Here is a 13,534-nt window from a genome sequence, read left to right as displayed (position 1 = left end):
GCTGGGGTGGGTACACATGTGGGACAGGGGTGGGGATATTCCTCAGGTGGGTACACATGTGGGGCTGGGGTGGGGATATTCCTCAGGTGGGTACACATGTGGGACTGGGGTGGGGATATTCCTCAGGTGGGTGTACATGTGGGGCAGGGGTGGGGATATATCCTCAGGTGGGTACACATGTGGGGCAGGGGTGGGGATATTCCTCAGGTGGGTACACATGTGGGACTGGGGTGGGGATATTCCTCAGGTGGGTGTACATGTGGGGCTGGGGTGGGTACACATGTGGGGCTGGGGTGGGGATATTCCTCAGGTGGGTACACATGTGGGGCTGGGGTGGGTACACATGTGGGGCTGGGGTGGGTACACATGCGGGGCTGGGGTGGGTACACATGCGGGGCTGGGGTGGGGATATTCCTCAGGTGGGTGTACATGTGGGGTGGGGATATTCCTCAGGTGGGTGTACATGTGGGGTGGGGATATTCCTCAGGTGGGTGTACATGTGGGGCTGGGGTGGGGATATTCCTCAGGTGGGTACACATGTGGGGCTGGGGTGGGTACACATGTGGGGCTGGGGTGGGGATATTCCTCAGGTGGGTGTACATGTAGATAGCTCCTGTACTTGTGTGTTTAGGTTGACTTCCTAGCTAAGCTTAAGCACTACAGAAGGGGGCTAGTCCACTGGTAGTGTAGTGTGTTTAGCCTCTATACTCTCCCACTCGGCATGACCCAGCATCCAGTCTTCCTTGGTGGTCTCCCATCCAAGTACTGACCCAACTGCATGTTGCTTAATTTCCGAGATCAAAGGATCGGGTGTGTTACAAGCCACAGCCACTGTTGACTTCCTAGAGTGTCTTAAAAACTTTGATATTACATCTGATAATGTTGTCTTGAATTTGACTTGGAGTATTATTAATTTTTGTTATTGACAGGGTGAGGGAATGCCAAATCCTCCTACTAACTGGAAAGACGAAAGGCTGTTTCTACCCTTCACCTTATCTGGATGACTATGGGGAGCATGACCAGGGACTAAGGTAGGTCTAAGTAGCAACTTGACAAGTTAAAGCACTGATCGCAATGTCAAAGGTCATAATATTAATTATCCAAGGGAGAGTGCCAAATAATCATTGTAGGTAAGTCACAGGTAAAGTAAGCTAAAGCTGAGAAAAGAAAAATTATTTTTTAGGACCATAATCAAGAACTCATCATCAATTTCCTAGGCATCAGCACATTTAGATATTGTCTGCATGTAGCTGGTGGTATCTAGTCTCATCTAACATTACTGTCTGTGATTTATGAATGTGGCCATTACTAGCAGTAATGAGAGTTATGCAATGCACTCAGATATCCATTTTTGTTTACCAGCTAATCATATGTCAAGTCCCTGTCACATTTAGCAGGCCATGGCCTTGGCCCCAACCCTACCCAGGCCATAGTTGTGAACAGATGTTTGGGAGTTGGTTGCCTACTAAGCTTTAAAGGCTCTACCAGCTGTCTATAAGTTTAAAGTCTGGATAATGATATTCTTCTTGAATGCGATCAGAGAGGCTAACAGGAGCTAGAATAGGATAGTAATTCTTGTAATTCCTTCAATAATGTGGTAGTAAGTGCTTTCTTCTAAACTGCCTGTCCCCTGTGCAGACGAGGGAACCCCCTGTACCTGTGCCAGGAGAGATACAGGAAGCTGCAGAAGCTGTGGCTGTCCCACTCCATCCCCGAGGAGGTGGTTCACTTCATGGAGGCCAACGCCAGCTTTGCTACCATTGAGTGGCAGCATCTATGATCCCAGCTTCTGTCACAAGTCTTTGTAAAGCCCCTGTCACATGGCAGGGAAATCAAATCAGCGGAGTCTGCACTTTTTTGCAACCAATGTTTGCAGGTCACAGAGCCCCATCCACTGTGATGGTGTAGGTAAAAGAATATGCTGGAGTGTCTGATGATTTTTTTTAATTTGGCGAGATTTTGGCAATTTACAAATATGGCGGAATCTTGTCATCTGCGTGACAGGGTCTTCAACTTTAAGCCGGCATCACCGGCATGACCTTCGACCGCATTTTTTCATCCCCAGAACGTCACTGAATTTCACAAGCATCAGGGAGCTGAGTGTTTTCTTTTGCTTGACAATCTACTCTGTTATATTTGACAGGGTTTCTTGACCTGCAACATAGGCCAGTCGCTACAAATAGTAACCTATTTTGCACATTTCTGGCCAAAAATGTCCTTTTGCAGACTTGTTGAGCAAGCTGTTTTCCTACTGGGTGATGCTGGCTTTATAAGACATCATACTTTCTCATTTCTGTCCAGGGAAAGTGATTCATGCCTATGATTGCACTACATACACACTACTATGTAGATGTCAATGTCATTGCAATTTGAATTCTGGTGATTTTAGGTGAAAGCTTTGCTTTGTTTTCTTTCATTTTGGCGATTTCATTATTTCTGCTTACTTGTGGCTCTGCCCTAAATTTTTGTTCTCCTTGTCTCTCCTCTAAAAATATAGAATGAGACATTACCTGTAGGCGTCAGGTATCCTCTCTAGAGGTTTGAGTGAGCAGTACACAAAACATTCTATTCCATGGGTTTAATGTTTCCTTACTAATTACTGAGTGTAATTCTAGTGGCATCTAAACATCGGGTCACTCCTCAATGGCACAAGGCTGACTTCATGTCATGAGAAGGTTACACCTATTATGTCCGTGTGGCCAAACATGCCCTGTGGATGAAGGATGCAGGAGTATCGATGTGTAACCTCTGTGTACAATGTGTTCATGTATGAATTATTTATTCAGGAAGATGTGCATTGTCAACAGCTTCCAGTTGGGATAAAATTTGTCATGGCCAGTTACAAGGCAGGTTATTGTAAAAGAAAATCTTATCCTATCAAGACAAGATACTGCTGGCTCAAGGAAAAGACAAGAAAGAATGATTTTAGAAAAGAGGAATGGGTTTGGAGCTTGTAGATTCTTGGTGGATAGAATGCACATGTTAAATGCAACTCTTTAGAGACAGGGATGGAACTTTAATGCCTTCCAACCCAAATGCAAGATATGATATTGACATGTATGGTAGGAAAGATGTGTTTTTGTTTAATTTTACACAAAACATAACATTTGTCATGTACAGTCCCTTATGCTGTCAGCTGGCTCATGCATAAATGTAAATAATCATGTATAGATGAAGCTTTATGCTAAGGACTAACCTGTGTATGCATGTGAATCTTGTGTAAGAGGTTTTCCATCAAGCTATGCATAGATTGTAATATAAGATTTACCAATACAAAAGAGTTGCTGTGCATGGACAATTAAAACATTGAATATTCTAACACAAAGACTTCAGGAATTTGATTTCATTTGATCATATCTCCATAAGTGCTATCAGATGTATTGTATTGTATGTCATTGGAAGCATGTTTATTACCCTTTACAATAGTACCCCATTTGTTGTCATTGTACATTCTTGGGTTGAATACCAGGGCTAAAGGTTGCAAATAAAAATTGCTGGAATTTTACTCTACCATGTCTGTTATCTTTTAATTATTAGCATAATATATTATTGGAAAGCTTGTATATTTCCCTGTAAAAGGATACCTTGTTTGTTATGATCAGGCTTTTGTGCAATGAATACTATGATGGTTTGCATAGTGGGTTGTACCCCCAAGTGCTGAAATTCCCCTGCCAATTCCAGACATTGTGTTAGTAGGGAAACTGTTTTGTGAAGTTCTCTGTTAGCTCTGGTGTTTGACATTTGAATGTAGGATCATGACAAGTATGGTATCATTCTAAAGGGTAGTAGTTAAGCTTTCCATCGACATGTGTATGTAATACTATACGATTGATAAGGTAATAAAGGAGATATGATTGTTGAAAGTCAGTTTCTGTGCTTTTTTATGCTCAGTGTATTACAGCTGGTGTTGAAGGGAATGAGACATGCGTGGGTCTTTGTTTTCATTCATTCAACTTATTAAATCACTTTGTTGACATACTCTGTTACCCTGTCTATGGTTTTTATAGATTTGTCGCCAGTCAGAAACCAATTCATAGTTTTAATCATGTTTATGAGCTCAAACGTGAACATAAATGGTTTGTATCTAGAACATGCTTGATACAGTGTGCAGACATGTTTTAAGGCCTTTTGTGATTAGCTAAGGCCATGTTGATTTGATTATATGGATGACATCCGCGCTCGCACCAATTTTCGGCCATTTTCAAAAAAAAAAAAAGTTTTGGACCACATAGTAAATTGTGCAAAGCAGCTGTAAAATGAGCACAAATATTCCGTAGATTGAAAAAAAAAGTATCAGAAAATCAATAACTGATGCCATAGAATGCCAAAATAAATCTCAAAAGTCAAAGAATAAGATGTGAAAGGACAGAAAGAAAAAAAGAAGTATTTTTGGTAGGGGTTTGTACATGTACCAGTAAATTCAGGATAGGTCCCGTTCAGGTCCAGAGAAACACCCGCCGACATAGTGTGTCCATTTTGCAATTGGCGAACCCCGTTCGTCTGATTTTTTTCAGGTCTGTTTATTTCAGATTGGTCCAAGAAGAAAAAGAATGTTTTGCACCCGTATGATGTACTGGTCGCAACATCTATCTGTTGGTATACCATATGTGTTTGTAGTCCTATGTTCAACCTTCCTGGCCACATTGATTTAATGTTGAAGCCAACTTTTTTTTTTGGCCAAACTTTTTTTTTATTCGCTCGCTCGCATCAATTTTGGAGTTCCCAGAGGATGTCATCCATATAATCAAGTCAACATGGCCTAAATTAGAACAGGAAAGGGATTTGTAAAACCAGTAATGTTAGTGGCACAGCGCTTGCCTTTGTAGCATTGTCAACAAGAAAGTGTTAATAAAGGCACTAACCATACATCTGGATATCCAGGCATCTTCATGGGAGGTGAGGTATAGTTTTGGGCAGCATTTGTGTGTGTATAGGTGATTGGGGCATGATGGACAATAGAAGGTAAATTTTGGGCCACGTGCTTTTTCTTGGTACTGCAGCAAAACTTCCATCTAGGATGGTGTAAGTTATGAAGTAGTTTGCGTAATTGATAAGAAATTGTATAATTATATTGTTTTCCACGATATGATTCTAATACATGTAACAGGTAATCTATGGCAGTTCGAACACTAACAGATACAAATTCAGTAAATAAGGGCTAAGTTTTCATAATTAATTCTGTGTTATGTGTCCCATTGATGGATTGCTCTGGAATCGTACTTGTTGGTGGGTCTTGATGTACTGAAAAAAAATCACAGTAATTTGTGGTCCCCAGGTGAGTTTTATTGAATGAGACATAAACCTCTATAGAATGTAGCCATGCATTATGACTCACTGGAGGAAGTTCCATGCTGAACGCGTCCTTCTTAGAACTATATCTTTATGGAACAAGCTTCCTCGCGATTGCCTCCCTGATGGGTATAACCTTAAACTTTTAAAGTTCAAGGTGAACAGACATCCATCAATATCAGAATCCAGTATAGAGTGACCCTTCTGAGTGGTTAACTTTCATAGCCAAAAAAAAATAAAAAAATCATCGAGTATGGATATACGAATGCGAGCTTTTTGGACATACACGTAGTAGGAGTGTAGCTTTTGGTCCCGTAGCGGCTGTTTTAACTGTAGGGGTCGGTTTTGCCAAGGATGAAAGCTTTATGGTTTTTGCTGGAAAAACAGCTATTATATGATATTTTTTACTGTTGCAATTTTAAAATATCTGCTAACGTCATAATTCAACGGTTGATCAGTAGATGGGTCGCTGATGATCCGACACGTTGTGGAACACGCTTGTAGATGCACAGCCATTACCTTAATGTGCATGGGCCATCAACTGGGGCAAGCACTTTTTTATAGCCTAAGGATTTATTTCCCATGGAAATGTCTGTGTCAGTGAGTATTACGTCTTGTAGTAGTGTAATAGGGAGGGCAATGCCTGTAGATAAGGTATGTGCTTCACGACTTTAGGGCTTTGTTGTTCTTCTTGTTGCTTAAAGTAAAGCGTTGTTATGTAGTGATCAACGATTTTAGATACAAGCTGCACCGAAGTCAAAGTCATCACGTAGTGCAGCTCATTGATTTTGTGTACACGTTCAAGGATTTAAGCAAGAGATGCCCTAATTCGGTCCAATGGGTGTAATTTTTCACGTGGTAAAACCAATTAAATAATACAGCTCCCCTGAGATGCAGCAACACAGTTGACTTGGGCTTATCGTTGCGACGTTACGTTTGGAGGTAATATTGGGGATATTGACCTACTTGTGCATTAACGACTTTATGAGTGTTAAGGTGGAAAGTAGGTCACGAAATCTGTTGCACTATTCCACATTTAAGATTATGATATCAGTGTTTATACGTTATGGGACAAATACTGTAGGTATGTGCTGGTACTGCCCTTGGTGCTGAAGTGACACCCCCACGGCAACTCGTAATCACCACACCCCTTACAATGTAGGCGTAAGATTATTTCTTCGTCAGTTTCCTTCTACTCACGTTTTGAGGAGACTTCAACACTGCTATAAAAGTGTATGGCCGGCCTTGGAGCTGTAAAATCAGCACCAAAAAGCCTTACCGCCCGGGCTCATAATGGGCAGAAAAATTAGGCGTTTTTTTAAAGTGTGCTGTGTAATCAACGGTTGTTTCATGTTTATCCTCTAAACCTTGTGTATAAAGATGCATTTTGCATCAAAGCAAACGCGTACAGTAGTTGTGTGGATGGTGTTTTCTCACTAACGCCAGTGCCCAATAGTTCGGCGCACTGCCCCAGAATTGACCTTTTGCACCACCTAATGTACCATTTATCGCTATCTTAACCCACAGATTTTTCTGGCAATTTAACGCGGACTTAGATCATGCTTCTGATATTAAGTCTCCCTAGTGTATTGGTCATATCAGAGTGTACGAATCATCGGGTTGTCATCTGTCATATTTGTAGGGGTCAAAGAAGAAGGCGTTTGGGCTTAAAGGACCGGACTGTGTGTAACGTACTCATCCGCATGGCGTGCACTGAATCATTTCGACACGGCCACAAGTTACTTACTGAGTATGTTCTTGTACCCCTGTCAGGGTAAGGGATGTGCTGAACCGTTATAAATATATCATCTTTAATATTAATTTTGCTAACTCACGCCCGAAGGCTAATTGCTAGGGAACACTCAGATACGGTAACGTAAAAAGGCAAAAGTCAAATAAATAGATCTCGTTATGTTTTCACGTACATTACTGGTTGGTTGACTTTTTCTTAGGAGGCCAGCATGACTTGAGAACATGTAGATGGATCCTAATGATATTTGGTGTGGGGAAATGAAGGTCAAGTTCGATTATGAGCCTCTTAGTGGCTTTGTATGGTACGTCAGAGAAAATTCCGGTTTGGATACTGTATGAGAGTATCTCGTTTTCTGGACGTGCTATGGTTATGCTGTTTAAGTTGTAGATGGCTCTTAGGACAGAGAGCAAGTTCCATAAGTCTGAACCCCCACACTTGTGATATAAGTAGCTCTTCATTAAATAGTGTACTATGTTCGGCCATTTTTTATAGTTCAGTACTTGTCGACCAATGTCTTTTAATACAGCACTGAAGTTGCATTCTATTGTTGCTATTAGAGAGAATTGTAATGAGATTCGGAAAAAAACTACAATGCGACCTAAGTGACCCTGCCTTCTCCGGTTCCATTCACGACAAGCGTTTCCTCAATTATGTCGATGAAGGTTAGAGATTCAGGAAAGGAGTTACTTGATACGTTTTGGAAACTTCTATGAGTAAATTTTGTATCGTGTTTCCTCAATTATGGTAAAATTATACATGGTCCAAAGGTGACGCGAGAATTATCAATAGAGGCCAACCACACACAACAAACCATGTTTCCGGGAGATCCGAAGGTTCTTCATCCCCATGATGATTAGTCTGATTAGACAAGAATCAGGTTTCCTCGCCCGGTTTCCGTCTGGAGCCGATCCATCACACGTACGGTCAAACACCTGGGAAGAAAACAGAACATGTCCCGAGGCGATGTCGGGCCACAGTTTGATCCATAATCATGTATAGCGGAAAGCCGACCCGTCCCACTACCTGTAGCTCATGTCATCATCTCGCACTAATGCAGAACTGGTATGCTATGTAGGTGACCTTCACCAGGCCGTCAAAAGGGTGTATGTACGTGTAGTAATATGGGTAGTACTTAGTTTCGCGTATCGGTCCAAACAGGTTTAAGAATCAGCCAGGAGAGTCAGTCCGAGTAAACAATGCCATTTTCCTAATCTCCAAGCAGATTTGCCGGTGCCAAAAGAGTAAGCAGTGTCCAGTTGAACACTGCTTCCGGTTTTGATACTGCCATATACCATGTCATCTGCTTGGAGCTTACCATTTCCCCCGTAGAAACTAACTGCACAGGAAAATATTTAACTATTGTGGCCAAACTCTCTTGGCACCCCCCCACCCCCACCCCCCCTACAGCCAGAGAATAGTTAGTCTGGTAGAGGTACTGTGTAGGTGGGAATTCCCACACATGCCTCGTTACACAGCCCTGGGCGAAGGAAGTCTAAAAAACGTATTTTTGAGGACATGATCCGGATAAAGATACTGTAAGAAATGTGAGGAATTACCTAACTGCTAGTATCTAATGGAAAAGGAACGCAGCTTTTACTCATATCTTCTGTAAAATGCCAAGGGTAGAACAAGATGTGATCCGTCTGTCTTGAGGGACGTTCGAATAACTCATAAAGTATCATTCTCTCGAAGGTCAGTCTTGGATTACAAAAACACGTGTAGATAGATTCTAGTCACGTCTGGGCAGTCTTGTTCTTGTCTCATATTTATGCTTCAAATGTTGAGTTTACATAACGATGTGAGGCATGAAAAGACGCAGCAAAGCTGGTTTATGTGCTCTGGTGTCTGTGAGGAACAGGTGATTGGTTACCAGACGGATAGAAAGCCGTATTTGATCATGTCGCAGTGCTAAATTTCAATGTTATCGATTTTAACAATGCCGTCTCTCTTCATATCGATTACCATGGCGCGAGATAAAACGGTGTTTTTAGATGTTTGTTCTCTCTGTAGCCAACATGAAGAAGCGAAACTAGCTCAACAAGAAACGCTTGGAAATCACTTTTGACGGAATGCCCTCTAGGCAGTTCTGGTGCAATAGAAAAAAAAGCGATGTAAACAGACCCGCCAAATCTTGGTCCCTTTCTGTTGACAATCGTATATCTGTAACGGTTATGATTAGAATATTGCGTTGAAAGTACAATACCTGGTATATTTCAGTTTTACTGTGTTTAACTGTATTTCTTGGATCACTTCGCCTGAGATTTAAAATAAATTAGTTTTTTTCAGGATGTAACCATAAACACAACATTAATTTCCCTGGACCTTACGATACTCTCAACACGCCAAGACGTCAAACGCCTGAAGAAAAAGGCAGGCCTTTAAGAAATTATGAGTACATTAAGACACGGAAATGGTCGTCACCTGCAACCACAGCCTTCGACAAACGATAATAATTTTCCGGCAATGCTTATTCATGGTTTTAAGCACCCCATGCAGGGCATGCTGTGAGTTCCCTTAATTAATCATAAGGTTTTAACCATATGGAGATGCCATAGGCCATGCCTGACATTAAGTATGAAATATGCCATAGGCGCCATATGCTCTAGCTAACATCTCTGCGTTGAGGCAAACAGAATAATCCACGCACTCAGGAAGCGGTCTATAGGTTGCGAATACAGTCAAACCTGTCTATAGCGGCCACTCAAGGGACTGGTCAAAATTGGCCACTATAGAGAGGTGGCCCCTATAGAGAATATGCTAATTAATTGACCACAAACAATAAGTTACACATGGTTTTAGTACCCACTGATCTTTATTCACATAATACAGTACTGTACATGTACTGCAATGATTTTTACACTATGTATTAAGAAAACAAAAGCTATAAAAAGTTTTAAATGTTCTACAGTTGATATTGTCTGAATAGACCGGTATCGTCATATTTCTTTGATCTTTCGTCTTGTATCCTTTGATACTTGGCCGTCCGTGTGTTCCCTCCCGCGTTCACACGTCAGATTCGCCCATTATGCTAATGTGGTACTCACAAGAAAAGTCTCGTCATTTTAGACTTATCTCTTAATAAATGTAAGAATAAAATCCACCATAGTCTGAAGTTCATATCATTTTGTCTTTGTAACAATTTATTTAGGAAGTTTTTGTGATGAAAATTAACCTAAGCGATAGTGTATTAGAACGTAACTTTAACGCAATTTACCTCCGTAATATTGGTGTCGTCTATTGACCTTATATGACCTCGTTTGTCAGCGGGTATGGGTAGCGCCAGTTTACGAAGTTTTGTTTTGAAAATAAATCAAAGAGGTTTTAAATCCGGTGTAGGGTGACGATACGGCCGCTGTACATGGCCGAACGCGTGCCGAAGCATAGATCAGCGGTCCGCGTGGCCGTAATCGGCAGTGTTTTTGTACCTGCGGGACCGGAAATCGTGTGGCCGTGGCCGCGTTGGACAGGTGGCCGCTAAGCCTATTTCTTAATCATTACGAATCCAAGGGACCGACAAAAAGTGGCCACTATGGGCAGGTGGCCGTTATGCAAAGGTGGCCGCTAATACAGGTTTGACTGTAGTACATTTTCAAAACTTGTACTTGAGGTTGAATGGCCTTAGATGCTTTGGGCAGTTGCAGCGACATTCCTTTGGATTTGTCACGCTGTTAATGATGAAGATTGGTCTGACAACATAGATTGTAACAACCAGTGGTAAACTGTCGACGTTACCTCATTTCCTCGTGTCAGAGTTAAGAGACGGCTGGCCCCAGGACTATCTAGGAACCATAATGAGATAGTAATCAGGTGCTTAACATGTCCCCCATCATGAGAACTCGCCAACTCGTAAAAAAACCTAGACTTTAACGGGTCCGGAACCCATAATGTCCTCTGTTCACTACATGATAAGGGAACATCTGTACATAGCGACGTTCTGTCTGGGACCTTTTGTCCTTAAAAGCTTTCAATTCAGGAAATCGTTTAGCGTAGACAACTTTCAGATCTGAACTAGTCGGACGCGTTTCCACTTCATAGGATGGTACTACCACGAGTTTTAGATTGTAGAGGAGATTCAGTGTTTGCCAGGATTTTGTGACTAAAAGGCATCATCTTTGTGTGCTGATAGTTCATTCTGCGGAATGGAGAATTGGCATCCGGTCCTCATTTCCACTAGACAGCTATCGCTGAGCGACCGTTTAGCAAGCAAACTTGGATCTGTATGATCATTTATTTTTTACAATTGTTGCCAGAGGTACGATTTAGAAGACAATATAACAATTCAAAACGTATGGATATTTGTTCTTTATCTATGGAATTCGTTCAGTGATTATTTATAAAACTATTTAGTCGTTGAGCTGTAGCTGTATGATGGAAGCCGCCGGTGGAAATGAGTGCAAAGAAAAGTCTAGCCTGGACGCGGACTCCCCAGCGTACCAATGATGAACACGAGCGGGCACCAGGCTAAAAAGACTGACTCCTATGGTATTCATGATCAGCAATTACATATACACCAGACTAGGAAACTGATACTGAAGAAGTTTTCAATGAAAAGACAAAAGTATTCGGCTCAAATTACATTTTAATTTGTAACACATTCATGATCTCTCGGTCTTCATTGACATTTTTTACACACGTATTGTCAAACCTTTTAGGAAAGGTCACACACTTCAGGGCCAGGTCAGATGTGCGCTTTATCAGTTTGCTCTATCATTTGGCAGCTCTCGTTTCTCATGAATATAGAAACTTCCCCTCCATTCACGAGGACGAGTCTTCCGTTTCGACTGATGAATAGTGCATAATCATGGGTGGAAAATGAGATGCTTCACTTTTGGGTCCGAAGGCTGTGGAGGGTCAAAGGAAAAAGATCATTTCTTAAACCTGGGGGTGGTGTAGGGGTGTACCACCTATAGTGGGTTAATCCGCCTCTCACACCCCATAAAAGCTACTGAGTTTATCATCATGGTCTACAATGTTCAGATTTGGTCCAAAGAATTCATCACTATCCAAACTGTTCCATTACTTGTACGTGTATTGCCACTTATAGTTCAATCACCGTAGCAGCTTTACCCCCGGGGATGGCTTAAGAACGCCATACAGATTTCCGAATGCTCCCAATTATAGTCATATTAAGGCAGGAGCCTATTTTTACTACACGTAGTTTCCATGTTAACTCCTGTGTAAGTAGGTCATGATGTGACATGAAATATCTGCTGCATTGGGAATGAACGTTAAATATGCAAATGATATCCTTTGCTTTACCATTGTAGATATACGACATGATCTTATCTTCAAAGTAAAATGCAATTCCCAAATAAAATGCAATTTCCACGTAAAATACAATTTTCACCATAAAAAACATAGATTAACAAAATGGGGAAGGAAGTGTCATTTTGGATGACGTACTTTGGCAGCGCGTTAGAAAACTGCGATATTTGTATACTTCATGAATACATGACAAACTCATATCATCAATAGGTGTGAAGACAAGAGTAGCAAGTTTGGTGACATCGAAAACACACCATTTGTCCATGACCGAGTAGGATAGATGTCACCTCTATAACTTAACTCCCCGTAATGCCGTGACAAATGTTGCCATTTAAAATCTTGTGCGTAGGAGGCTATATGACATACACTGTGGACACCGAGGAAAGGTCCAAATGACAGCCAAAGATACATTTTCCTGCGGGCAACAAAGGGCAAAAGACATTGCTGGTATAACTCAATATCGCAAAGTGAAACAAAGAATTGGATTTGGATGGCACATTCTTTACGAAATTGATTTACACTAGGCATGTTTTAACATTGCATTTGTGGACGTACTTGCATCAGGCTGTTCTTCGCACTTCAGTGTGAGCAGTTCTCTAATCTTGGGTTGGGGTCGCAGGACCCATGTCGGCTTGTCATATTCGTCGTGCTATCGTCGTGCGATCGCAAACTCCAGGGTATTCTTGAAATATTCGTGCATTTGTCGCACAAGATTCGGTTGCCTTAATTGTCGAAAATTAAAGGCTGCCGAAAAGGCTGTCTCAGTTCCTTGTCCGCGGTTGGTTATGTCACGGCTGCTCGAAACTCTTTCGAGATCTAAATTGTACGACGACCCACGACCAATGTGACAAGATCGTATGTGGAAATACCAGATCCAAGTGTATGTAGACCACCTGCGAAAAATACGTTTTGGAGAATTCGACAGTACCGGGGCACCTTTGGGACGATAGCATAATGCGATGAAATACAAGAGTCATCTGTTTTGTTTTGACCTTCAAGCATCAATTATTCTTGAAGTGAGGGGAGGGGGGCATGTTTGGTATGATAGCAATCACTAACAGGGCGTAATAATCAGATTAACCACGTGATTGATTATGGCTTTTTAGACATGGAGATTTCATATACGGAATCTTTATATGTTGGTTGATTAAAGCCAGTGCTGTCGCTAAGCGTCGGTTACACAGTTGGCGAGCTTTGGCCGTACGTACTTTGATCGCCAAAAGGTCG

The 13,534-nt window shown here is 41.6% G+C and overlaps 1 protein-coding gene across 1 annotated transcript in view; it reads left to right on the top strand.

Annotated features, from left to right (window-relative positions):
• The window catches only part of LOC118415974 (E3 ubiquitin-protein ligase UBR2-like), a gene marked incomplete in the record, with an annotated part of 48,364 nt that extends 44,381 nt beyond the window's left edge, over positions 1-3,983 (top strand). The window contains 3 exon segments of the mRNA XM_035821004.1: positions 454-590; positions 930-1,031; positions 1,639-3,983. Of these exon segments, the coding sequence (XP_035676897.1) occupies positions 454-590; positions 930-1,031; positions 1,639-1,780 (381 nt within the window).
• Positions 3,984-13,534: the final 9,551 nt, after the last annotated feature.

Source organism: Branchiostoma floridae, chromosome 1 (genome assembly GCF_000003815.2).
Source record: "Branchiostoma floridae strain S238N-H82 chromosome 1, Bfl_VNyyK, whole genome shotgun sequence".
Classification (NCBI taxonomy): Eukaryota; Metazoa; Chordata; class Leptocardii; order Amphioxiformes; family Branchiostomatidae; genus Branchiostoma; species Branchiostoma floridae.
The sequence above is the reverse complement of the archived record's forward strand: the minus strand, read 5'-3'. Positions and strand labels throughout refer to the sequence as shown.